The sequence below is a fragment of the Pezoporus occidentalis genome, unplaced genomic scaffold (assembly GCF_034315485.1).
Source record: "Pezoporus occidentalis ecotype Australia unplaced genomic scaffold, CSIRO_AGI_Poc_V1 ctg3, whole genome shotgun sequence".
Classification (NCBI taxonomy): Eukaryota; Metazoa; Chordata; class Aves; order Psittaciformes; family Psittacidae; genus Pezoporus; species Pezoporus occidentalis.
In genome coordinates, this window is record NW_026914940.1 from 4,354,601 (window position 1) to 4,379,031 (window position 24,431).

Here is a 24,431-nt window from a genome sequence, read left to right on the forward strand (position 1 = left end):
AAAGACCTCATTCTGGCCTTTCAGTATATAAAAAAGGCTTATAGGAAAGACTGAGAGACTTTTTACCAAGGCCTATAGTGACAGGACAAGGGGCAGCAGTTTTAAACTGGAGAGTAGATTTAGACTGGAGATAAGGAGAAAAGGGTGAGGGTGCTGAGGCGCTGGCACAGGGTGCCCAGAGAAGCTGTGGCTACCCCATCCCTTGCAGTGTTCAAGGCCAGGTTGGAAGGGGCTTGGAGTAACCTGGCTTAGTGGAAGGTGTCCCTGCCTGTGGCAGGGGGTTGCAACTGGATGAGCTTTGAAAATCCCTTCCAACCCAAGCCATTCTATGGTTTTATGAGTGTTTCAGTCTGTACCTGTGCAGTTTTTTACATAGGAATTAATATGTTACACAGCATTTCCAGGGTGTTGTGGCAATGCAGATGATGACTATTCCTGGAGAACTCTGTTCTAACCTCTCCAGGACCTGTTACAGTTTGAATTAAAGTTTGGTTTTGGGTTTTTGAACTTGTCCTGGGTTTAGCAGTAGCAGTCAATTTTTCTCCTTCTTGGTAGCTGCTGCAGCGCTGTGTTTTGACTTTCAGCCTGGGAACAGTGCTGATAAAAATGATGTTTTCAGTTGTTGCTAAGTAATGTTTACTCTGATCAAGGACTTTCTGAGTCTCATGCTCTGCCAGGAAGGAGGGGAAGCCGGGAGGAAGCAGAGACAGGACACCTGACCCAAGCTAGCCAAAGAGGTATTGCCTTCAGCACCTGGGATTCCCAGGCAGTCTCCCATCCAAGTACTAATAGAGCCTGACCCTGCTTAGCTTCCGAGATCAGACGAGATCAGGTGTTTTCAGGGTGGTGTGGCCGTAGGCCATAGGCAGATTAGACCACGTCTAAATTTTGTTCTGTCTTTTCCCAACAAGAACAAGGCTAATCTCTGAAGTGCTGTTTGTGCGGGCTAAGACAGTTAAAGACATGTCCTACTGCCTGATCAATGTCTCACATTTACACTTCCATCACGGACAGGATTTGACCTTATGGATTCATTCAGCGTTAAGCAAATTTTTGGCATGAAAGAAAATGGAATTCAGAGTGCTTATGTTCGACTTGGAAGCTTTCCTGTTGTTCAGAAAACTGAGTGAGTACCCTGATTTTTCACTTTATTTTTGTCTGATCCCCCATCTGATTTGGTTCCTCTAGGTTAACCTTTTAGTACTTATCCCATATCTACACATGTATTGCTGTTTTGATCAGCTCCTTCAGTTCTGGAAAAGAACTCATACAATGTGGTTGGGAACCTCTGCATCAACTCCAGGATCCACCCTGGAGGAATATGAGCTGGTTTCAGTGTATCTCAATGGTTGTGAGGAACAGTATCAAAAAATTCACAAAGAATTTAGGGCGTCACAAATAGCTTCTAAAAGGAATATTCAGTAGCACTCCCATTGAGCTATATATCTGCTAATCGCGAAAGACCAGTTCCTAGTAGATGCTGTTATCAGTTAGTTAATTAACATGGGGGTTGGTTTTATAAAAGAATGAGCAATTTTTAAGCCTGTGTCAATGTGGATTCAGTCCTTGAAGCCTTTTTATGATCTAAGGCTGCTGGTTGTGTGATAGTCTATCACAACAGTTTCTCTTCAGGTTGTCATTTGAGTCCTGCTAGCATTAGCCTTGAAAAGAGTGAGTGAATAATTTCACTGAGTAACCATGAGCTATAGATTGGATTGTCGTCATTAACATTTTTGCAGTGAATTTCTCCGTGCTGGTTTGGACTTCAGCTTTAAAAAATCAATAGTAATTCTTTTCCTGCTCATGGATGAGGGCTGTTATTTTTTATTCTGTTTTAGCTCTTTTACTCAGCTCACTGCATCTTTGTGGTTGTCCTGTAACTTACATTTGCTTGGTTTCATAATATCCTGGAGCCATCCTGGATTGATTTGCCCTTCTCCCCTTACCCTCTTTCTCCATATAAACACACAGCCTTTAAACAACAACAGAAAGTAAAAATATAATATACTGAAAGGAAAATTGCTTGCTATAAAGTCCATAAATGATGTGATGTCAAGTCTCAGGATAAGTAAATTCATCAACAGGGAGAAGGCCAGCCAACTGAAGACATCTTGGACTTGATAAGTAGTATATACATAACTGCTGTGTGTGAAGAGAAGAATAGACCTATTTTGTTTGGCTCACAGCAGTCTCTGGGTAGAATCTCTGCTTGCTGCACCTTGTAACAGCTATTGGTAGAGTGCTTTATCACTATAAAACATTGCTCCCAAGACTACATAGAAAGAAGCCATTGAACTGAAGAAGTCCAGTTTCCACTGAAGAAATTCTGGGAATGATGAGCTATTGAATCTGAGCTGCAACCCTTGGGAATATAAATAGAAACTGTCAAGGATGAGTTGGCTATCTCCATATTGGGCAACCGAGTTACACTGCAGGGATGCTATGTCCAGTCCTTCTTTCCATCATTCAGTGGATAGAAATGGAGTGAATGAAAGTTTAAAGAACTGTGAAGCAAGTCTAGTAGCAAGAAATACAAGAAGTGCAGTGGAGTCTGGTAAAATTAAGAAGCAGTTAACAACTCAGGTGATTGCTCTCTGTAAAAACCTCTGGGAAATCAAAGTTTAGTAAAGGGTCTTTGGTGCTAATAATAGTAGTAGACTGAAAGTCAGTGGCTACCTGTTAGCAACATCAGAAACAGCATGGAAGAAAGGCACTTGTAACAATGACTGTCAGTAAGCACTGGAACAGGTTAGTGCATATTACACAGTTGTCCATTTCATTTATTTTTTCAAATTAAGGGTTGAAGATTTTGTTGTGTTGTTTCTGTTATTGTTTTCCCAGAAAGACTGAGAGTGAAGCCAGACCAACCAGCTATGATGACTTTCCATCTGCTCAGATTGCACCCATTTAGTTGTTGTTGTTGTTTTTACAATAAGTAAGACAATTAGAAGTAAAACCATCCTTAATCAGTAGATTGAAATGATTAAGCTTCCTTTTGAATGATTGACTGACACATGGCATTAAAGAAGTTCTATATTTTCAGCCTTTTGCATTTTAACCTCCATACTCTTGTGGTTTGGAAATGAACTCGGATATAACACAATATTTGGTTCATTTTACCCTTTGGATGTCAGGGTTCTGAGATGGTGCATATAGAGTCATTGCTCACAGAAAATGAAATCTTGTGAAGCTGCACAAAACTGATAATTGGAGTAATAAACAAAACAAAACATCTGTCCTGTCTTGCAGATAACCTCAAGCAATGTTTAGCAACTGATAACAACATCTCATAATTAGATAGAAAATCATTAACTGAGTAATATATGTAATCCACTGTATTATCTGCTTAAAGGATTTGTATCCTTTTGTATAAGTACTAGTACTTTTACAAAGTGCCAGTTTAGCTGACTGGGAAATGTGCCTGTTCATCTTTCAGTCTGGAGCCTATGACTATGAACTTTCTTCCTCTTTGTGGTGAGGCATTCTGTGGTGGCTCTTTAAGCAACCAGATACAGCCAGGAATTTGGCTGCAGTCAATGTCCTGATCACTGGGGGACTTACAGGTCTCTCTAGCTGGCTGAGGTCTGGTCCATAAATCTGGCTGGTGCTTCTCCCCACTCCTCAGGTAAGGGGCTGTCCTACTGGTTGCTCATGGCTCCTCAGTGGACCTTCTTGCCAAAGGTGTGTCCCAGATTCTCTGTTATTCAGGCTTGTTCCTCTTTACTGTTGTCTTGGCCAATGCCAAGCTTTTGGCTATCTTGTCCTGTCCTTTATCTATTTCTCCTAGTCCTGACTCCTTCTTCCCGGCTATGTGCATCCCTCAGTTTTCTCTTGCTTACTCTGGTTCCAGCCTGACTTGGTCCTCATCTCAGCTGCCACACCACATAACTTCCTGATGCTTGGCCTAGCTTTTAGTCAGATCTGTTTGCTGTATGTATTGGTACAGTGTTGTCTTCCCTAGTTTCTGAGTCTTGCATTGTTGTGGACATAAACCTTGCTGTGTTTGTCCTGATATCACACTGCTGGAATTTGGAAAAGACCAAGATACTGTCCTGAAGTTAGGAATGAGACACACGACTACTATGAAAAAGTGGTGAAATCAGACTCCTAGTTGAAAGATCTTGCTGTGGCCACTGTCTGATCTCATGACCACTATTGTCAGATGAGTGTTTGTCATCTAGAAGAATAGCTGTGTCTACCCAAATTGGCTGTGAAGTTAGTAGTCAGATATCTATTAGGAGCAGACCTGATGAATCCTTCGTAGGCTTCTTCTTTCCTAGCTGGTGAAACGGGGTAAATTCATGGGCCCCAGGGCCAGACCTGTACCATTTGTGTTCTTCACCTGTTTTTGTGCTCATAACAAGTTCATTTTGACTGTTGGCAAGCAATGATAACATTGACAGTGCCTTGGCCTGGTGTGGAGGATGACGCATGGCAAAGACTGCTCCCCAAAGGCAGTTTGGTTATGATCACTCTCTCTGGGAAAAGAGCTTTTGGCTCATCTGCACTCGTAGAGAATGGATACTCACTGTTATTAACTAGTATGAATATAAGCGTTGAGTCTCCTCAATGTAAGGAGATCAAGCATGACTGGAGTGGAATGTCTGGAGGGTGGGTTTTTATTGTCTTTTAGAGAGTAAATGACTGAGGGAGAGCTGACAAACATAGAAAAGGCTGAAGCAAAAAGAGAACAAGTTCTTCATGAATTCCTCGTGGAAAACAAATATGTTATTTTAGGAAGATCTGGTTAAACCTTCCTATGTTAGCAAGTGATATTTATCATATTTGCAACATGTCAGGTAGTGAAACACGGGAAGAAGTTACCTTTGAGAGGTTATATCTGTTCCACTACTGATGTTTCTAAAGTAGTGACCAAAAAGTGTCTGCCATGGATGTATAGGTGGGGTTGGTTCTGTTCTATGACAATCCTCTTATAGCCTTCTTTATCCTTTTCCTTGTTTTTCCTTTTTTTTTTTTTTTTGTCATTCTAAGAGCCTATGGAAACGAACTGATATTCTCCAACCTTGTTTCTCAGATCTTAGTAAATTGCATTTCATATTAATGGTTTTTATCTGTTGTAAAAATGGTCAAATTGCCCAACTACGTTAATTATTCCCACTAAATGCAGACATCCTATTAATTGTTGTTACATTCAGTGTCTGAAATGAGAACTGATAATCTTATTTTTCTCCATTGTGTTATTATTATAGATGTAGGATCTCATGCTGATTGTCACAGATGTAGGCTCTTATGCCAAACAAAAGCATGGGAGAAAGAGGCTATATATTGAAAATGGGCAATGCCTGAAAGAGTCTTCTGCCTGGTATTCTAGTTCTTTTCTTTGTAGAAGTGATTCACCTGACCTTGTAGCTGGGTTAATTAACTCTTAGAGTAACCTGCAGCACCAAGCTCTTGTCTTGGAGTTTTATAAAGGCCTCTTCTGCAATCCATCCTGTTGTCAGAATTACAGACCAAAGAGCTAGCAGAGCGCTCCCTGCAGGTACCAGGCATCCAGCAAAGCTCCATATTATGGATCATCAGTTCAAGTCAGCCTTGGGTGAAAGAAGGAAATAAAACATTTCTGGGGACAGCAATTCCTGCCCTTGGATTCCTAAATAAAGCTGAATTTCTAGATGGAGACCACTTTTTAGTGAGGAAATAAATGAAAACTCACAAAGTTTTGTGTTATTTATGCACTAATGCACCTCTGTAAAAGGTACAGGGACTAAGGGCTTCAGAAACAGCCTTTATCATATCTTCAGGGCAACAAGAGTTTCTTGAGATTTCCTTTTGGCACAAAGCTTTTCTGTGCTGGGAACTTACAGCCAGTTCCACATCACCTTTAAAAGTCAGTAGAGGCTGACAGGTAATAGGTCATTATAGCTTTCTATCATTTAAATCCACCTGATGGGCCATTTGTCAGCCTCTGTGTGATGAGGTATGGCCAGACTCAGAAGGATTTTTGGTACCCAATTCCCAATGCATCTGAACAACTTTTCTGAATCTAAGCTTGTATGGTGATATTCCTGTTCCCAGCTCAGAGGAATCCAGAAAGACTGTCTCAGTACAGAGACCAACAGTTGCCTCTTCCAGATTTAGTTGGAGGTCATCAGGCCAAGGCTCAATGTGGTATCTTGGGGATTAATTTCAACAACATGCTTCTATACCTCCTTGCTCAGCAAAGAAATGATGTCTCAGCTACAGCCACTGTCATCTGTACTTGGAACCAAGCACACCTGCATATGCAGAGTTGAAAAGCCATTAGGGAAAAGCAGTATTGAAAGCATGTGTCCTGCTGCTGTTGATGTGGCAATAGCAAATATTATGGATCAGGAAGAGAGCAAACCACCCTCAGAGCTGTAAATCCCCTACCTTGTGCCACCCCTCGATTAAATGAGGACCCATTTCTCTGTTTGCTTTTCATTGAGTAAGAGGTTGGATTTAGTGGTGGGTTGTAGCTAGGAAAGTAGTTCAATAGGGCTGTCTGCGCCCAAAATGTGAGTCAGAATCTTAAAGAGCAGGACAGAAAGGGGACTTATTAAATCCAGTTATGATTATGAGGAGTGAGTGAAAATAAATGCACAAGGCATGTATGCTGAAATGACAGAGTTGGAGGAGATGAGCCACAGAGAAATGTCCCCTCTGGCAGCACTCTTGTTTAGACACATCCATGGTTTTTGTTCAAGGCAACAGAGCGATAAGCAATGCCTTTTCTGCTATCAATATTGCCACTTGGATGAAGTTTCTTAAGGGGGGGAGGAAAGCTGCCCACACTGTCAGTGATGCTAAGAGCTGAGGCATGCATCTTCTTTGACACACTTGGACAAGATGAGTGTGCAAACACATTTTGAGAGAAAACTTGCACAAAGGCATGTCAACGTTGAAGGAGATCTGGCAGGGGGCCCTATTGGGAGGGCTGATGTGACTGAGCTGACTCTCTCTTGCCAAACATCCTGTTGGTTTTCATGGTGGCTTTCAGTGCCCTCGTCATGCCTGTTCTTTTTTCCATGGCAACTCTGCCACAAGGAGACAACTGACACACTTCTCTTAGCTGGGAGCGTCTGGTTATTTTCCTTGTCTTAGGAGAGATGGGTGATGCTGCGTGGTGGGTCTGTGACCAGGGAGGGCTAGTTTGTGAATTGTAGAATCATAGAATCATTTAGGATGACAGCCAGCTGTCATGCTTTGTTTTCTAATGGATGTTTATGCCTGACTGCTCGGATATCCAGAAACAAAGCCATGATATTTAGGAAGGGTCATTTTAGGAATGATCAGAGGAGCAAGCTGGCTTGGGCATGGGAAACAATGAGGATAAATGGGACTCTTCAGGTGGGAAAAGAAGTGGCTCAGAGGCTTTATGAGCAAAGTTTTCAGAATCCTAAATGGCATAAAATGTAGAAAAAGAATAGTTAATTGTGTTGTCTGAGAACTGAGCTACATCCAAAACAAACAAGAGGAGGCTCATTATACAGTGGATAGCAAAGTGTGATTCATTGCCAAAGGATGTTGTGAATGTAATAAATATACCTGAGTTCAAGGGGAGACTGAAGAAGTTAAATCTATAAAAAGAAGATAAATCCATAAAAAAAAATATTAATATAGAAATTTTGTCTGTCTCTGAATTTGACCCCTGGATCCTAGATTTGGAGCTAGGAGGGAGGCTTGTTCTGTTCATTCTCGTTCTTAAGCACCCAGTAAAGGATAAATACTGGGTTAGTTATCCCTTCTGTGCAGCCCTGTATGCTCACGTTACTGTATATTCTTATGTTAGGTGCATATGTCTGATGTAACCAAAACCAACCAGTGGTGGCTTTGGTTACATCAGAACTATGCATGCATCATGGTGTCACATTAAGTAAATTTCTGCCTAATGTGTTTTCAAAATTTCCTGTTCTCCCAGGCCATCAGCCAAGGAAAATCTTCTTGGACTGGCATGAGGTATAGTGCCTGTTTTGGGGCAAATAATACTATATTTGTTGCTATGACTTGGTACTTTACAGAGGGTTTCAGTCTTGCCTGCCCATTCTCAGGTGCTACAGGTCTCCAGTGCCTCTGGAGAAGAGCAGAATGATTTACAGATTGCATGAGCTGAATCATCAGCTGAAAACCAACTGTTTTGACATGATGGATACTAGACTGAAGGTTTTCACTGTTTCTTACCTAATTTGGGAGTTTCAGTATTGGAATGAAAAAGGGCTCCTTGAGTACAGAGCTGCCTGGAGGGTGAAAGCTCAGGTTCATCTCTCTGCAGGCTGCCAAATACAGCAAGCAGATCATGTAGGAACTCTATAGTACACCTGGGAAGCATTGTTGGGACATGCAGAGGGCTTTAGAAGTTCTGCTCTTCACTGCTAAGTTCTCTTTTCCCCTCCCTATGCTAGGGATGTATTTCCCCAAGGTCTCCCTGATGAATATGCCTTTGTAACTACCTTCAAATTCCGGAAGGCTTCCAGGAAAGAAGACTGGTATATTTGGCAGATTATTGACAAGTACGGCATACCACAGGTAAGAGACCCTTTGAGACAGCAAGAGCAGCCTTGTTTACCTTTTATTGCATGAACCAGCTTTCTTGCCTTATCCTCTCACTCCTTTACCTTTCATTCAAGTCCTGAAGGTAGGTTTGCATGGACCTTGATTGTTGTTAGCATGCAGATAGATAGATGTGTTAGTTGTAAAGGTGGTGAAAAATATACCATCCTTGCTCTTGAAACCACTTTTGGATTTCTGGTGTTTTGTTCAAGTAATTCTGTTTAGGGAATACATTTTGCCTGTTTGGAAGAAGGTTGGCACACAGATGTACCGCAGAGCAGTGAGCTATTTCAAGTTTTCCCACAGGCTTCTGGCTACCATGCAAAGGCATTTTGGATTCCCTGCTTGGGATGTGGATGACTTAGGATAAGGACCTTATTGATCCACAACCCTGAGTCCTGGCTGCTGCAGAATTTGATCTAATAATATCTGTCAAGTACTCTCAGGTACTCAGAATACCATTAAAGTATATAAAGGGCTTCTTGTTCCTATATAACATATTCTTAGCAGCATGCTAAGTTTCAAGCCTGTTTGAGGAGGGAGCCGTTTGAGTGGGCTGTATGTTTTCTACTCAGTACAAACATGGTGCTTATGGCATTTCCAATGGCTTTCAACTGGGCTGTTGGTTTGGGCTCACGTAGCCATTTAAAGCAGTATTGCTGCTTTGGGAGTGGTGTTTGAAAGGATTTGGGAAACTCACATTGGAGGAAGGATAGGTGCAGTTTGAGGACTTGGCTGAGTTTCAGACAATGGCAACAGGTTTATAAGACAATTATTAACTGTACTTTATTAAATGAAACATGGTTTTCTCTGCTACATGCTCAGTAGATTGGTTTCATACTAGGCAATAAGTCATGTGTCCATGTCCCATGGGATAGCTGAGGACTTGTGATGGCACTAAAGAGCACAGAAGTACTGGAGGATTGCACAGGATAGAGGGATCCAAAGCAAATTCAGCTTTGTTATCTGCCTCTGGGGAGATGCCCCTGACATGTGCTACCACCCAGCCATGCCTAGGCATTGCCCGAGAGACATCAAGGTGGCATGTGCTGAAGCCATGTCAAGGATTATACTCAGAAAAGAAGTCTCTAGATGGTCATAGGTCTGCACCCAAGCCTGTGCTTTGCCCTGACTTTATTTACTAGAACAGGCTCCCTGTACATATCTCACACAAAGCTCCATTCTCTGATATTTGCTTGGGCTTCTTGCCATATGCTGTACCATCCCTGACCTGGCGGTGTCAGTTGTGGTAGAAAGCAGGCAAAAGTAAGGATAAGGCTTTGTACTTCATTAGCAAAATCACTTCTGTCTGCTTTCAGGTCTCGATCCGGCTGGATGGAGAGAACAAAGCTTTAGAGTACAACGCTGTTGGGCTCACCAAGGACGCTGTGAGAGTGGTCTTCCGCAATGAACGAGTCAGTGATCTGTTTGACCGCAGCTGGCACAAAATTGCCCTCAGCATTCAGTCAAAGGCTGTCTCACTCTACATAGACTGCAGACTGGTGCAGGTGTTGCCTATTGAAGACAGGGAAAACATCGACATTCAAGGAAAGACTGTGATTGGCAAACGCTTGTATGATAGTGTCCCCATTGATGTAAGTACTGAGTGTGCTGATTAGAGCTGCAGTAACAATCAGCATTGGGTTTGCAGTGCATGAATGGGTGTTTAGGGGTTATACCCTTTTCCTGAAGCAGCGTCACTGAAATATTACCTGTGTTACATGGCTAAGACAGATTGGTGTTGAATCATCTACAGCACTTGTTGTCTTTTTATGTGAGACTGTCTGTATCTCTGTAATAGAGATTAAAAATGAGGAATACATTTCATCTTTCTGTCTAGTCCCAGAATATAAAATATTGAAAATCAGAAATACAGAGAAAATTATCCACAAATACCATCAAACTGCATACTCAGCTACACGTGTAAAGGTCTTCTGCTGTCTGACCATGGCATTATGAATGTTTCCATCTGTGATAGGAAGATCTGGGGAGAAAAAAGAAAGGTTGTTAACTCAGGAAGATCATGGCATGTTTTCAGTTCCCCACAAAAGATACCTGATATTAAATGACTCGATCCAGTTGAACCAAAGTTTAGGCCTGTAGGTTGGACCTGATTATTCAGAAGCAGGGTTAAACTGATATAATTTATGTGTGATTGTTTGGTGTTTTGACACTTCTGTAATCTTTCTTAGCTGTGCAAAATAGATGGAATGTGCATATTAAACATGCTAATAGCATTTCTCATCCAGGGTAGAATTTCAGAAGATGCAAGGCACAACAGGGGAAAACTAAACTTCATGTCTAGATGAAATTCTAGGACGGATGGAGGTGGTCAGAATAAGTCTTCTCAGACAGAAATTTGGCCAGGACTTGCCTCCTTATGTGCATGAAAACCTGTACCAGAATTTTAATAGGCATATTTAAGGTCTCATTAGCTCAGTACTCTTGGATCATGCTGAGATATTGGTCTATTATTGATAGAAAGAGATGGATACTGTCTACAGGATCCATAGAATCACTAGGAAGTTAGCCCCCTCTGTTTTTTATTTGTATTCATCTGCTCTGCTTGTTTCCAAGCAAAAGGACATGCAGTCTTTAATAATTCACTGTCTCTGAGATATTGCCTCACTTTGTCTTCTAGTTTGATCTTCAACGGATGGTTATTTACTGTGATTCTCGGCATGCTGAGCTGGAGACCTGCTGTGACATTCCCTCTGGACCAGTAAGATTCTTTTTGTCACTTATTCATTTTCACATGAACACTTTTCCTTGAAGTCTATTACGTAAATCAGGGAATATATGGCAGTGTGGGATTATAATTTGTTTAATGATGGTGAATGAAACCTAACTATATAATGGGTAACACAGCAGTGCCAGAAGAGGACCACCGCAGAGGGATGAGTATAAGGAATTTGGGGTTTGACGTTTCCAAGTTGATCTTTCTTTGTCAAACTGTGAGGGGAAACAAAACCCTGAAGTGATGATGGAACAACAGAATTGTAGCCTGAAATATTCAACATGTTTCCCACTGGTTTTATTTGGGAAGAGCTTAAACAGTTTCTGCCCAGTTTCCTGTGCCCAGCTGTCATTATGAACTTCCACCTTCCTTGCATTCTTCTCCCCTCAATCTTGGTTAAAGAGATTCATGGTTCATTTTGCCATGTTTTTCCCTGCTGCTTGAATGAATGGCTTTTGTGGGATTGCGTTCCTCACTAGGACTCACTTAGCTGTGTGTTATCCAGTAATGCCTACGCAGTTTCTCTAAAGTGGGTAGACGAGGAAGTTTTCTAGCATTGAAGGCTTTATCATGACCTTGGGTGTTTGGGTGTAGTGCCAGGTCACGGTCCTGACTGAAGCACCTCCAGCGGAAGCAAGGCCCACTGTTGGTAGCGAGCAAGTTGGCCACCTCAAGACATTCAACTGCTCCTGCCCTGCTGGACAAAAGGTGAGTGTTGGGATGAGTGTGTTTCATTTGAAGCATGCTGGATAGGTCTGGAAATAGGGGTATGGCACCATGCAAGTGGGTATTTGTGAAGCACTTGAAGACCTAGAGCTGGAAAACACTTTGTAGAAAGAGACAGCCAAGTGTATGTCATAGGTGGAATGTTAATAGAGGTAATGGCCATCTTCCCACATGTTTTCTTTTTACCTAATCTAGTGATTTTGATCATGCTGATAGTCCTGGTAAAAACCTTGGAAACAAAGGGCTTACTCTTACCCAGCCCAGTTATATTCATCCTTCTTCAAGTAAAACAGAAGATATTCTGGAGGTAAATATAGATACATTGAAAAAACTTCATAGCTTTTAAAAGAAGTGCGCTTGTCTACATTTGCTGTGACTAGGACATTTGAGAAACCAGATTCATTGTCATGAGGGCACGTCAGGTTTAGTCTATTCCCCCCTAAAACCTGAAAACATTTTGGTTGTTCCCAGTTGTTGTAGGGCTTTGTTTTGCAATAGAATGATAACATCAGTGTGATTAATCTCTTTTTATTTGTCTTAGGGGGAGAGAGGTCCAATTGGCCCTGCAGGTCCTAAAGGTCAAAAGGTCAGTAACATGTGCTACTTCCTTTGCTTCATAAAAACAATAAAATGCTTTCAAAGCAAGTCAAGGAGTTAAGATTTTGAGAAATTAAAGTCAGTTTGGCATCTGACTGAGTTCAGATAGTTTTGAATGAGCCTGGGACTGCAAGAGACTCTGTCCATCTTGCATCTTTGCTCTAGGCTTGCATTTGAACTTCTCTGTTGTTGCTTTATGTCATTCTTAGAGTGCGCTCCAAATCTTTTCCTGTAGCTTCTAAACTGGCATATTTGTAAGTTAATGTTATTCATTAGGTCATGCACAGCTTTTATGAGAAGTTACTTGGAAACCCATGTGCTGCTTCTGTACCGTGCCTTGCTCAGCAGTAATAGGTATCTATTGGTTAGGTAGCAGCCTCCTAGTCATGCTGTTAGAGCATTTCCTGAGACTAGGATAAAGGATTAGCCACAACCTGGTATCTTTAGCAAGACTGTCTGAGTCATGATGTTAAATACAGGCCACTTTCCTCAGTAGTTTTCTTCCCAGATAACAGGGTAGGAGAGTGGTCCTGATGTCTGCTTCCAGTTTTACAGCGCAGACTCTATATTATCCTTCATATCCTGCAAGCTTCTTTGATATGCAGATATGTACATTGAACATGCACACATTTTCCTTCTGTGCTTGGTCACAAATAGACCTGTGGGACAACTGGCTTAAAGGGAGCACTTTTACAGGAAGAAAAGGAAGACTCAATATTGCCGAAGAGGTGGAAGTCGGTGGTGTTGGTTCCAAATTTCTCCATCTGTGTGCTTAAAAAGATGTTTGGCAATAATTTGTATTCAAACCTATTTATATCTGAATAACTTCTGCAAATTCAGCTGCTGAATTTATACCTGTTTGCTGAATAAGCAAGTTGCACCTCACCAAAAGTTACTCAGTTGTTATAGAAAGCTGTGGGAAGGGAAAGGAGAAACTTCTGGGTCTTGGGAGGTCAGACATCCTCAGAAATGTGGTGTGGGGTTTTGGGGAGGCTTCGTCTGCTGTCTGCAGGGAGACGTTTTGGCTGATGAGGAGATGTGTTTTGGAGTATGCTTTCTGCTGGCGTGAAGGAACATGGGCACATTACTGCTCAGATGTGCCTGACTGATACTGCGGAAAATATTTCCTTATGCTTCCATGAGTGTATAAATAGCAACTTTCTATTTTAACCTGTGACAGCTTAAATAATGATGGGCTCTTTGAAGAATGGCAGAGCCATGACTGTTGTTGGGAGGTTGCAGAAGGACAATGATGATAATAATAAAAGAGCCCGACAGCAAGACATCCCATTGTCTTTCACTGCTTTGACAAGGTCTATGTGCTGGTGAGGGTGTCTGTCTGTGTACCATGGCACACTGCTGGAGTGCAGGAAGTACTACTTGAATACAAAATAGTTTCTATATACGCACAGCATCAGCAGGTTTTCTGTATCAGATCCCAAAATGTTCATCTCACTCTTGCAGGTGGGTTGCTGAGGAGCAATGCAGATGCGTGTGACTATTCCCTGTCTGTTGTGGTCTGAGACTTGTATTCAGCTGAGGCAGGACTGTGTTGCATTCTCAGGAAGCTGGGGATTTAAATCTAGGCTGTGACAACAATTTGGTACAGATGTGCAGATTTGAGACAAAAGACTTAGCTTCTCCATCTGCTAAATAAGGCAAGGAATAGACTTTGCTCCTGACATGCAAAGATGTTGTGATTAAATAATGTATATCACCCTCAGCAGCAGCTACTACATCGCTATTGCCAAGGACCGGCTTGTGGCAGTCCTTGTTGTATATGCGTGAGCTAATAGCACTCTCCACTCCTCTCTCTGCAACATTACTGAGCTACCCAGGCTAAAATGCTGGCCATGGGACAGAAAATCAATGCTATTTGCAATTCCCCAGTATTACCACCTGGTACTTTATTAAGGAAAGACTAAGACCCCATGGGGGCCCACACTAAAAATAATCATAAGATCTCTCCTATACTCTTAGGTTTGATTAAAACAGGCTAGCAAGCAGGTACAGCATAAGAAAAGACCAAACATTGATTGTCTAAACAGAGAGGAAGTAGTGAACAAATGAATAAGGAAAGAAATTATCAGGAAAAGATGGAAACATAGACATAGAATGGTTTGGGTTGAAGGGACCTTAGAGATCATTGAGTTCCAATTCCTTGCTATGAGCAGGGACACCAGGACTCTGAGTCAAAATTAATCATTTTCTATATAGACACCATCAGTATTGAGGATCCCTTATTTGGGATGAGTTGCAAAGCTGAATTCTACCTCTAAATGACTGGGGCCCAAGAGAGATTTTACAGTCTGATAACCGATAATGAGAAGTGCATTGTGAGAGACTATATGGTCATATAGGAACCCACAAAGCAGCTGGTTCAGCTGTATTAGGAAACCAGCACACAGGTGGTAGGGTTCACCTGAGAAACAAGCCCCACCAGGGGATATAAACAGTGAGAGAGGTCAGGGTTATACCCCTCTGCCCCTTTGGCATTTGGGAGCTTTGTCCCACAGGACAGGGAACTTTGGGGAGGTTGGCAAATGCTGAAAGACTGTGAAGCTCCTTCTCCAAGCTAAGGCAGCACTTGGGTTTGCTTCACTTTCCTCAGACTGATGTCTTTTTCATCCTTTATCCAAAGAAGGAATAATATGATTCTTTCTGTTTTCCTTTCTTAAAAAAGCCAGTTTGAGGGTCTGTTAAGTGAATGTGGCTGTTATATAAGTTGAAAATGGAAGGACTGGTGTTTAGGCTCTGCTCTCCTGATCTCCCATAACATATTCCTTCTTTTTGGAGGTTTGGACAGGCTTTTTTTTTGGTACCATCTGATCAGTGAAAATATTTGACTTGTATAATAAGTGTGGGAAGACAATGAGTTTCTGTTCCTCTATAATTTAAGCCTCCAAAGGCAGGGAGATACAGCAGTACTTGCAGTTTATAGAGGAAAACATTCCTCAGCAATGAGAACCTCTGCCTGAGTTACCCATGCTTCCAAACTGAGGATAATGCATGCAAACAGAACATGCATGTTTTGGAAGGAGATACAATAAAGGATGGTATTGGGAAAGAGTGAGGCAGGGAATAGCTTTAGAAAAATTGACTGACGTGCCTGAAGCAGGATCTTATTGCTAAATTCTAGATGCTAATGATAGCTCAGGCTAATTTACTTTCCTTCCATACCTACCTTGCATGTTGTGTTGTTTGCAGGCTGGCTGGTTGGGGCACTGGGCTGTTAGTCAGTAGGCTTCTGCTTTCTTCCAGAACTGCTGTTGATCTGAGTTTAGAGAGAGTCACTCTTCTGCGAGATGTAGTTTTGTCTACATCATAAAACCGACATTGCTTACCTGCCTTTGGGAAGTCTGTGAAGTCCAGTGTATCAGACATGCTGTAGTGGGATGTGTTTTTTTTTCCCCCACATTAAAAGGAGATTCGGTATAGCTGAAGTGACTTAAAAGAGGTGGCTGCATAAGAAAACTTTTACGAGTTTTGCCACAGCCTATTTGAATTGACTGTGACCTTGTTTTTGCATATATGCAGCTTGTTCTGTGAGGTTTCTTTCTTTTGGCAACAAAAAAAAAAGAGATAAAAGTTAAAGAAAGAAAGAAACTTTCATATTTCCTGTGCTTTCAGAAGCCTGTCCTCACCTGGGGAAAGAAAGCATGATCCTGAGAAATGTTTCAGTTTCTGGTTTCAGCTAAACACATTGAGGGGGGCATAGATCAGGATAAATCAAATAGAGCCACAAATTAAATACTCCTGTGAGATCTGGGGAGCGCAGGAGTCATTGGACCTCTTGCTGCTGTAGCACTGGAGGGTGCTGCTTCAGGTTGGAGACATTTTCAGCTTGATGCCAGTCTATACTGAAGTGTCTGAACTCCCTATAAGCAGAAGACAGTGGGAGACACAAATAGGTAAGGATGTATTTGTCAGTGATGGATGGGGAGCTCAGCACAGTGTACTGCAGGTATATACCTTTTGGGTGAGAATCAGGCAGGAACTAGGTAGTGGTGTGAGGGCAGAGCCCTCTGCTCTCCAGCAGCTCCCAGTGCTAGTGCAATTGAAGGAGCTGGTGTCAACTCTACACACAGCCTTAAACTCATTTTAGCAATGGGTCTATGCTCAGCTGGTCCTTCTTCCAGCTTTGTGACTGCAGAGAAGTATGTGAAAATGATTTGCAAGTATTTTTGTTTGCTGTTTTTGACATCACTTTTAGCTCTGTACCTGATGAATATTTATGTAACTATGCATCAGCTTGAAGGGGTTTTTATCCCTTTCATCCCTGTCCTTTTTAGGAGACACGTGAAGAAAAGGTTTTAGTGGGGTTTTGATTAACCGTTTTCTCCTTTCCTCCCTATGTATTTACTTCTCCAGCTTTCATTCATTTAACCATCATAATCTGTATGTTTTCAGCTGTCTTTTCACCTGTGTTCCCTTCCCTCTCATTGGAGCCAGCAAGGAAAGTAACAGTGTGTGTGCTGCACACTCCTGCATCAGAAGGCAGGATTTAGCTGATTATGAAGTCTACCATGAATGAAAACAAGAGGGTTTGATATTTTTAATAGCTCTAAAAATCTTGACATATTTGCTGGCTTATTTTCCCCATATTTTAGGTGTGTACCCTTTAGGTCTTATGCAAACCAACTTTCCAAGTTCTTCCTGGCTTAATAGAAAGTAAGACCTAGTGAAGTACCTCCCAAGAGAAAGCTCTCTGCTTTACCAATACACTCTGAAGTCTTCTAGCAGTATTTTTATTTGAAACATAGGTTATAAAATCAATTTGAGAACTTGGACATTCAGCTCAGCATAAATGCAATGAGGAACACCAAACCTCATGGCAGGAGCTGAAATCTTGGCTGTAGAGGGGTGAGATAAGAAGCTTCTGCAATCTCAGTCAAACTCTTGTTGCATTGCTTCCCAAAACAATGCAAAGCTGGCCACAAAATACAAACACTACAAGTCCAAAAGGAAGTTGTAAGAGGAAATCTCACTTGTTATTTCTATGCTTGTCAAGAAAGGAATGAATTAAATCAAATCTGTGGTATTAACATTCTTTCTTTTTCAAGGGAGAAAGTGGCACCCAAGGGCTTCCTGGGCTCAGAGGAGAAAAAGGAGAGTCAGTAAGTAAGAAATACAGAATGATTTTACATAACGAGATGGAAATGCAAGTAGTTTTTTCTCCTTTATGGTGAGAACTTGCTCACCATGTCAATGTGCACTGTGGAATATGTTCCCTCTGCTGGGCCTTAATCCCAGGGGGAAGCTAATCTTTCTGCCACCCGCTGTAATTTCTTGGAGCAGGATGGAATAAATGGGTTCATCCCTGAATAAAGCTGGTAACTGACTTAGTGTTGGCCTTCTAATTAAAATATGTTACTTGGGTATAACACACCTGTGCATCTAATGGGGACAATGTGAGGCAACTGAACACAACAAAGATGCAAATCTCTCAACTGTTTTACATTCATATGACCAAAGTAGAGCTTTCCTCAGCTGCAATTAATGCAAATGTCAGGCTGAGGTTTTAGGTGAGAAAATCTTTAACCCTATGTAAAATTTATTCTCATGAGTATTGTTGGCATCTTTGATCTTGGAACTGTAATGTCAGACTCTGCCCTGAATAAAAAATGTGTTTCTGACTGCAGCAGGAGAAGTGGGGATAGGTTTACTATTTTAATTTGTCACTGAATTATTACTAAGGAATTATGCCCAAATAAAATTGCTTTCCCTGCAGCAGCTGTCCTGTGACTTGCATGTATGTACAGATAGATAGATATAGAGAAAGATGTGATATATATGGAGAGATAGATGTATTTCAGATATATAACAAGGAAAAGGTGAAATACATATTTACAATGTCCTTTGATATGCCTTTTTCCTTCTTTCATTTCTAGGGTAGAATCTATGGCAGAGGAGAAAAAGGAGAAAAGGTAAGATCTAATCCTTCATTGGACTAATTAAATTAGAGTTGCTTGCTGTTGGTTTCCATAGCTCACAGGTTGCTTTTGGAGTGCACAGGATGCAAGCGAAGTGATACAGTTGGATCTCTGTGGGGAACTTTTTGATTGTGTTATGTTCCTCCTGCAGATAAGATTCTGAGTGTCCATTGCTTGTCCCCTTTGTGTTCTTTGAGTTTCCTTTGTGCATTGGCTATTTAAAATGCTATCAAGTGGAAATCATAATCGTTGCTTTGTGTAAGCAGCAGCGAGTTTGTGGAAGATAATGCAGTAAAGCAGCTGGCTAGAAGGATGGAAAACAAAGGGAAAGTATAATGTTGAGTTTATTGAATTTTCAACAGGATTAAATCTGGGTCATGAGGAGACTGTCACACTGTTTCTTTTGATTGGATATTTTCATTAGTGACCTGAAGGACAAATGCCAGAATATTTTACTGCAAACACTAGGCAGGAAGTAACAAGACTTGGAGGTTAAAACTGAGGATACAGACTAACCATTGAAAATTGCTAGATTATCTGTCTTGGAAAACCTTTTCAATGATGTTTGTCAATAATGTAAAACAAGTACCATAAGTAGATTAATTTGCATTAAAAAAGATTGGTTTCCAGGCAATTCTGGCTGCAAACTTCCCATTCCCCACAATAAAATGAGGCTGAAGACCTAGAATGCAGAGGAGAAGGAGCTCTTCTTCTCTGTAGCTCTGTATCACACCTGGTTGTGGATGTTTTCCTTATCAAAATGAATTTTCAATTTGTGGGAAATGATGGATAAAGATTGACATGAAGGTCTGGGAGATAGATGGATGTATTGAGGAGGAAGTCATGGTTCATGCTGAAAATGGGATTCAGCATCTGTAGAGCTGTTTTCCAGGGTCTGTGGCTACCCATTTGCTCAGGGAATTTAAAATTATATTGGATTGTGGTCTGGTAGGAAGAGTGCTGCGCTAGCGAGAATATGGCACTTATCGCCATTGCATCTTCTCATTTGTTCTTTCTATGATATATATTGATTGTACATAGTGATAATGTATGTGAAATTACAACCTAAATGAGGGTTGCTCATGGCAGGAACTATTATTGAGCCAGACTAGAGACATGGGGGCTATAAAGTGCACACTTCTGCATCCATCTTCCTGCAGACCTCTTGCTGACAGCCACTCTTTAGCCTTCGAGACTCAGGATTCAGCCTTTGGAAACCAGCTCGTGTTTAGCAGGTGGTGAGAGTCAGTCTGATGGAAAGCACAGTGTTTACAGTATGAGTTGTGCTGCAGTTGAAGCAAGTTCTTGTTTTCTTATGTTTTGATTTCTGCAGAAAAGTGTTGGAAAACATCATCTGTATTTTTGTCATGCCTAGAAAAATACATTTGCAAGTCTTGACTGGAGGGGGAAATATAAAAGGACCCCACAGTATGTGTAGAACTTCTTTGACTGAGATAGCCAAACAACATGTACTGCCCCAAATGAATGTGTAGGCATGGAGATCCTTGAGTTTATGGCCAGCTTGTGTAGTTTATTTGGTACTTCTGCCAGCCAAGGCAACATCTGTGTATTTGAAACCCAGTGTGTTTGTGCCCTGTGGTACACTATGCCCAGTGGCTGAGTGGCTGCTAAAGAGAAAGGATATATCAGGTGTACTTTGCTGGCTTGGTTAAAAAGGTTCCCTGGAGATATAGAATCATAGAATGTCTCAAGTTGGAAGGGATCCATAAGGATCATTGAGTCCCACTCCCTGCTTCTTGCAGGACGGCCTAAAACTAAACCATACGACTAAGAGCATTGTCCAGATGCTCCTTGAACTCTGACAGGCTTCGTGCATGACCACTTTCCTGGAGAGCCTGTTCCAGTGCCTGACCACCCTCTCAGGGGAGAACCTTTTCCTAACATCTAATCTGGACTTCATTCAGAAGCTTCATTCCACTTCCTCATGTCCTGTCACTGGTCCCCAGAGGGAGGAGATCATCACCTCTCTCCACTGCCTCTCTTGAAGAAGATGTAGACTGTGATGGGGTCACTCCTCAGCCTTCTCGTCTGCAAGCTGAACAAACAAGTGACCTCAGCTGATCCTCCTAAGTCTTGTCCTTAAGGGCTTTCACCATTTTGGTCACCCTCCTCTGGACACAGTCTATTAGTTAGGTGTCCTTATACTGAGGTGCCCAAAACTGCTCTCCTTGGTGACGTGCCTGTGTGTCTAATTTTTCCCCAAACACAAATGATCATCTTCAGGGTCAGCCTTCAAGTGCAAAGGTGAGCCTTCAGCAGCAGAAAGGGGTAGGACTGTAACCAGGGGAGATCAGCCATGGAGGTGGTATGCATATGATGGATCACTATTGCATATAGGGGCAGAATTCCATGTTGATGTCTTGGCATCAGAAGTGCCTGTGAGGAGGAAGTAGCCAGAGCCATGAGGATGCAAGTGCTTGTAATGCTAGTTGCCATCTATACTCCTGAAAAAGAGAGGAAAGACTGTGGAATGAAACCCTTCCTAGACAGGAGAACACCTGAAAGAAAGGATTCACATGGCCCCTGTTTGTTTGCCTGCTGTGCTACAGTGGCTGCATGAGCATAAATTCTTATTTTCCACTCTAAGTGTCACAGTTTTATGTCTCCTTCATTTTTATGCGTATGGGCCAGTGCTAGGCAACTGGATCAGAGACAGTGGATGTCAAACAACTGCAGCCTGTGCAATTGTTGCTGTGCATGTGCTGTGGACTGCTCTCTATCCTAAGGCTCACATCCGAAGTGTTGATAGAATGAAGTTACCTCACCTTTGAAATGACTGAGATGACAAGATTAAAATCATCCCCTTATTATATCACTGCTTTCCAGCTATACTAGTGCCTAACACCTGCAGGATCATGCTGTTGCCAAGTTGTGTGTAGGGCAGTAATGTCAGGTCTGAGGCATTTGTTAGAGGGCAAACCCTGCGCTTTTCCAGGAGGACAGCAGACACTGGCCTTGCTTCTCCAGGCCATTACCTCAGTTACATCACTAAGTTAAAGCCAAAATGTTTGTATTAACATACATGCCATGCCAAGCACATCTTTAATGGTAAACCAAAAAATAACAGCAGCTGTGGCTAAAAACGTAATTCATGTTGATGTGAGGTCTTGTGTGACTTTGAAAGCCAAGAAATTCACTGTGTCATGGTTCAAGCAGCAGCTGAGGATGTTCTGTTCAGACTTAAGTATCTCAGCCTGGTAGACAATGCTTTTCACATACAGAAACGTGTATGCACATACCAAGTAATTGTGCTTAGATACAAAAACACAACAATAAAATAATGCATCTTCAGGTGCTCTTGTGAACTGCTCTCAAGTGGGTTTCCTGGGTAGGTGTGATTCAGCTGACAGTGCTCTGTTCTGATTCTTAACTTTCCACTGTTGACTAGCATCTTTCAGCCCTGGTAGTGTGTCCTCGTTTCAGCTGGGATAGAGTTAATTTTATTCCTAGTAGCTGGTGCAGTGCTGCATTTTGGCTTTATCATGAGAACAATGCTGATAATACATCGATGTTTCAGTTGTTGCTAAGTAATGTTTACCCTGATCAAGGACTTTTCAGTCTCATGCTCTGACAGTGAGGAGGGGCACGGGAAACCAGGAGGAAGCAGAAACAGGACACCTGACCCAAACCAGCCATAGGGGTATTCCATACCACAGCACATCATGCCCAGTATAGAAATTGGGGGGAGTCACCCAGAAGGGATGGATCCCTGCTCGGGTCAGGCTAGGTGTTGGTCAGTGGGTGGGAAGCAATTGTATTGTGCATCACTTGGGGGTTTCTTGTCTATTTTCCTTGGGGTTTACACCCTCCCAGCCTTTTCATTGCTATTATAGAATCATAGAATAGTTAGGGTTGGAAAGGACCTGAAGATCATCCAGTTCCAACCCCCTGCCATGGGCAGGAACATCTCCCACTAAACCATGCCACCCAAGGTTCTGTCCAGCCTGGCCTTGAACACCACCATTACTTTAAGTATTAAACTGTTCTTATCTCAATCTGTAGGTTTTCCTTTTTTTCCAGTTCTTCTCCCCATCCCACCATGGTGGGGGGCAGCAGTGTGTGACTGCATGGTATGTACTTGCTGGCTGGGGTTAAACCATGACATAGTGTTTAATCCCTGTGGCATTAGATGTAGTCTGTCATATTTCTGCTCACAAATCTGTATTCCTTTACTGTGTGGTCATTCACTTGTTTTACACACCCATATGTTAATAAATTGATTATTATACATAGGCAAATATCCAATTCTATAATATGATCACTATGAAGGGCAATGTTTTGGCTTTATTCTGTAGGTTATTCAAACAGATATCAGATGGCCTTGTCCTGCAAGGGTTATAACTCAAATCTTCAAACCTCTGTTGATCCAAGAGGAGCACGAGAGGAGTGAGGGCAGAAGAAACACCTGTAGAGTGTTTTTGGATGTGATTCAAGCAAGATGGGGTTTCAGTGACTTGTCCGAAGTCAGGGAAACCATGTATGACAAGGAAGGTTCAGTAGAGCATGAGGTCTGCATTCCTGGGGCACAGCCATCCACATCACGAGCCAGCCTACCCTTCTAATGCCTCTGTGCAAAGTTTAACTTAGAGGCTTTCTAAAACTGACACCCATGTCTTGCAAAGTACAAAGTATTAGGCACTGGTGGTGAGGCATCCTAAAGGTCAATGGTAGGGAGAAGTCTCTGCAGATGGAAAGTGCTTGGAAAAGCGATGACTTTGGAGGGGGTATGATGAAAATCTGTTAAACTTTGAGAGGTATGGAGATATCAGTAGGAAAATATTTCTCATTGTTCATTCTATTGTAAAAGCTAAGGGGAAGCAAATCAAACTAGCTGCTGGCAAGTTTAAAATGAACAAAATGAAGTTGCTTTTCATACAGTTGATATTCAAGCTCTTCATTGCAGTCAGCTCTGGAGGTTACAAAAAGTGCTTACAAAAGTGCATATAAGTTAATTAAAGAGAGACATCTGTAAACATCTAGTACAAAGACATTAACTATGCTTCGGGATGTGAGTCTCTGCAAACTGTGATTGATGATAGTGGGACGGTAGGCTAGAGAAGCTTCTCTTAAGGCCACTGCTGCAGATGGGATAAGAAGCAGCTGGACCTTTGGACTTTTGTCCTGACAGCTGGTAGATATTTGGACTTGATGATCTTAGAGGTCTTTTCCAGCCTAGCTGATTCTAGGATTCTTAGGTTCCTAACACGCTCATTGCCTGGAAGGGGACAGAAGTTTCCATAGTCCACTCAGGTTGGGCCAACACTGTCTGCAGCTGTAGAAGAGTAGAAAACACAAGAAAAGTGTCATGAAACACTGGGTGAAGTGATCATTACTGTAATTTTCCACAGCAACCAAATCTGTCAGAGGACAAAACTCTGACCAGGAGCACCCACCTTCAGCAGAGATGGTGAATGAAGGTTTCATTATGGTTTACATTGAGACCTCCCAGACTAATGTGTTTCCAAGAGTATCCGAGCTTTCCCTTTGTGCTTTATCTGCTTCCCTTCATGCTAATAATCACAAAACCAACTTTAGTTGATTAAGTCTATATTCTCCTAACAATGTTTTGTTGTTTTTCTTTTTTCCTTGCTAATGACTTGCTCTGATAAAAATGCAGAAGGTTTATCATAGGATTTCTAATGAGGATAAAGCCTCAGATGTGGCTTTGTTTATTAGAGATGTGGGGACTGCAAGACCAAGCATAGAAAAGAAAAGCAGGCAGGTAGTTAAGGCTGCAGGAGACCAGGATTAAAACTTGTCTCTAACAGATTTTCTGACTTTGGGCAAAGCAGCCAGTCTGTTCCTGTAAAATGGAGCTGGAGAACCTCTTTCCCTTCAGACTTTGTGTACCTTGCCTGCTAGATCCTTCAAACAAAGGCTTTGCTTCC

General features: G+C 41.9%; 1 protein-coding gene and 1 pseudogene across 6 annotated transcripts in view; one reads left to right on the forward strand and one right to left on the reverse strand.

The window, feature by feature from the left end:
• Window positions 1-24,431, forward strand: part of COL22A1 (collagen type XXII alpha 1 chain) — a 223,280-nt gene that overhangs the window by 81,489 nt on the left and 117,360 nt on the right. For all 6 annotated transcript variants that reach the window (XM_062626970.1, XM_062626972.1, XM_062626969.1 and 3 more), the window contains 8 exons: window positions 1,015-1,126; window positions 8,382-8,505; window positions 9,849-10,124; window positions 11,171-11,251; window positions 11,861-11,974; window positions 12,534-12,578; window positions 17,653-17,706; window positions 18,481-18,516. In XM_062626970.1, coding sequence (XP_062482954.1) covers window positions 1,015-1,126; window positions 8,382-8,505; window positions 9,849-10,124; window positions 11,171-11,251; window positions 11,861-11,974; window positions 12,534-12,578; window positions 17,653-17,706; window positions 18,481-18,516 — 842 coding nt within the window. The remainder of the gene's footprint in view (window positions 1-1,014; window positions 1,127-8,381; window positions 8,506-9,848; window positions 10,125-11,170; window positions 11,252-11,860; window positions 11,975-12,533; window positions 12,579-17,652; window positions 17,707-18,480; window positions 18,517-24,431) is intronic.
• Window positions 742-860, reverse strand: LOC134168050 (5S ribosomal RNA; annotated as a pseudogene).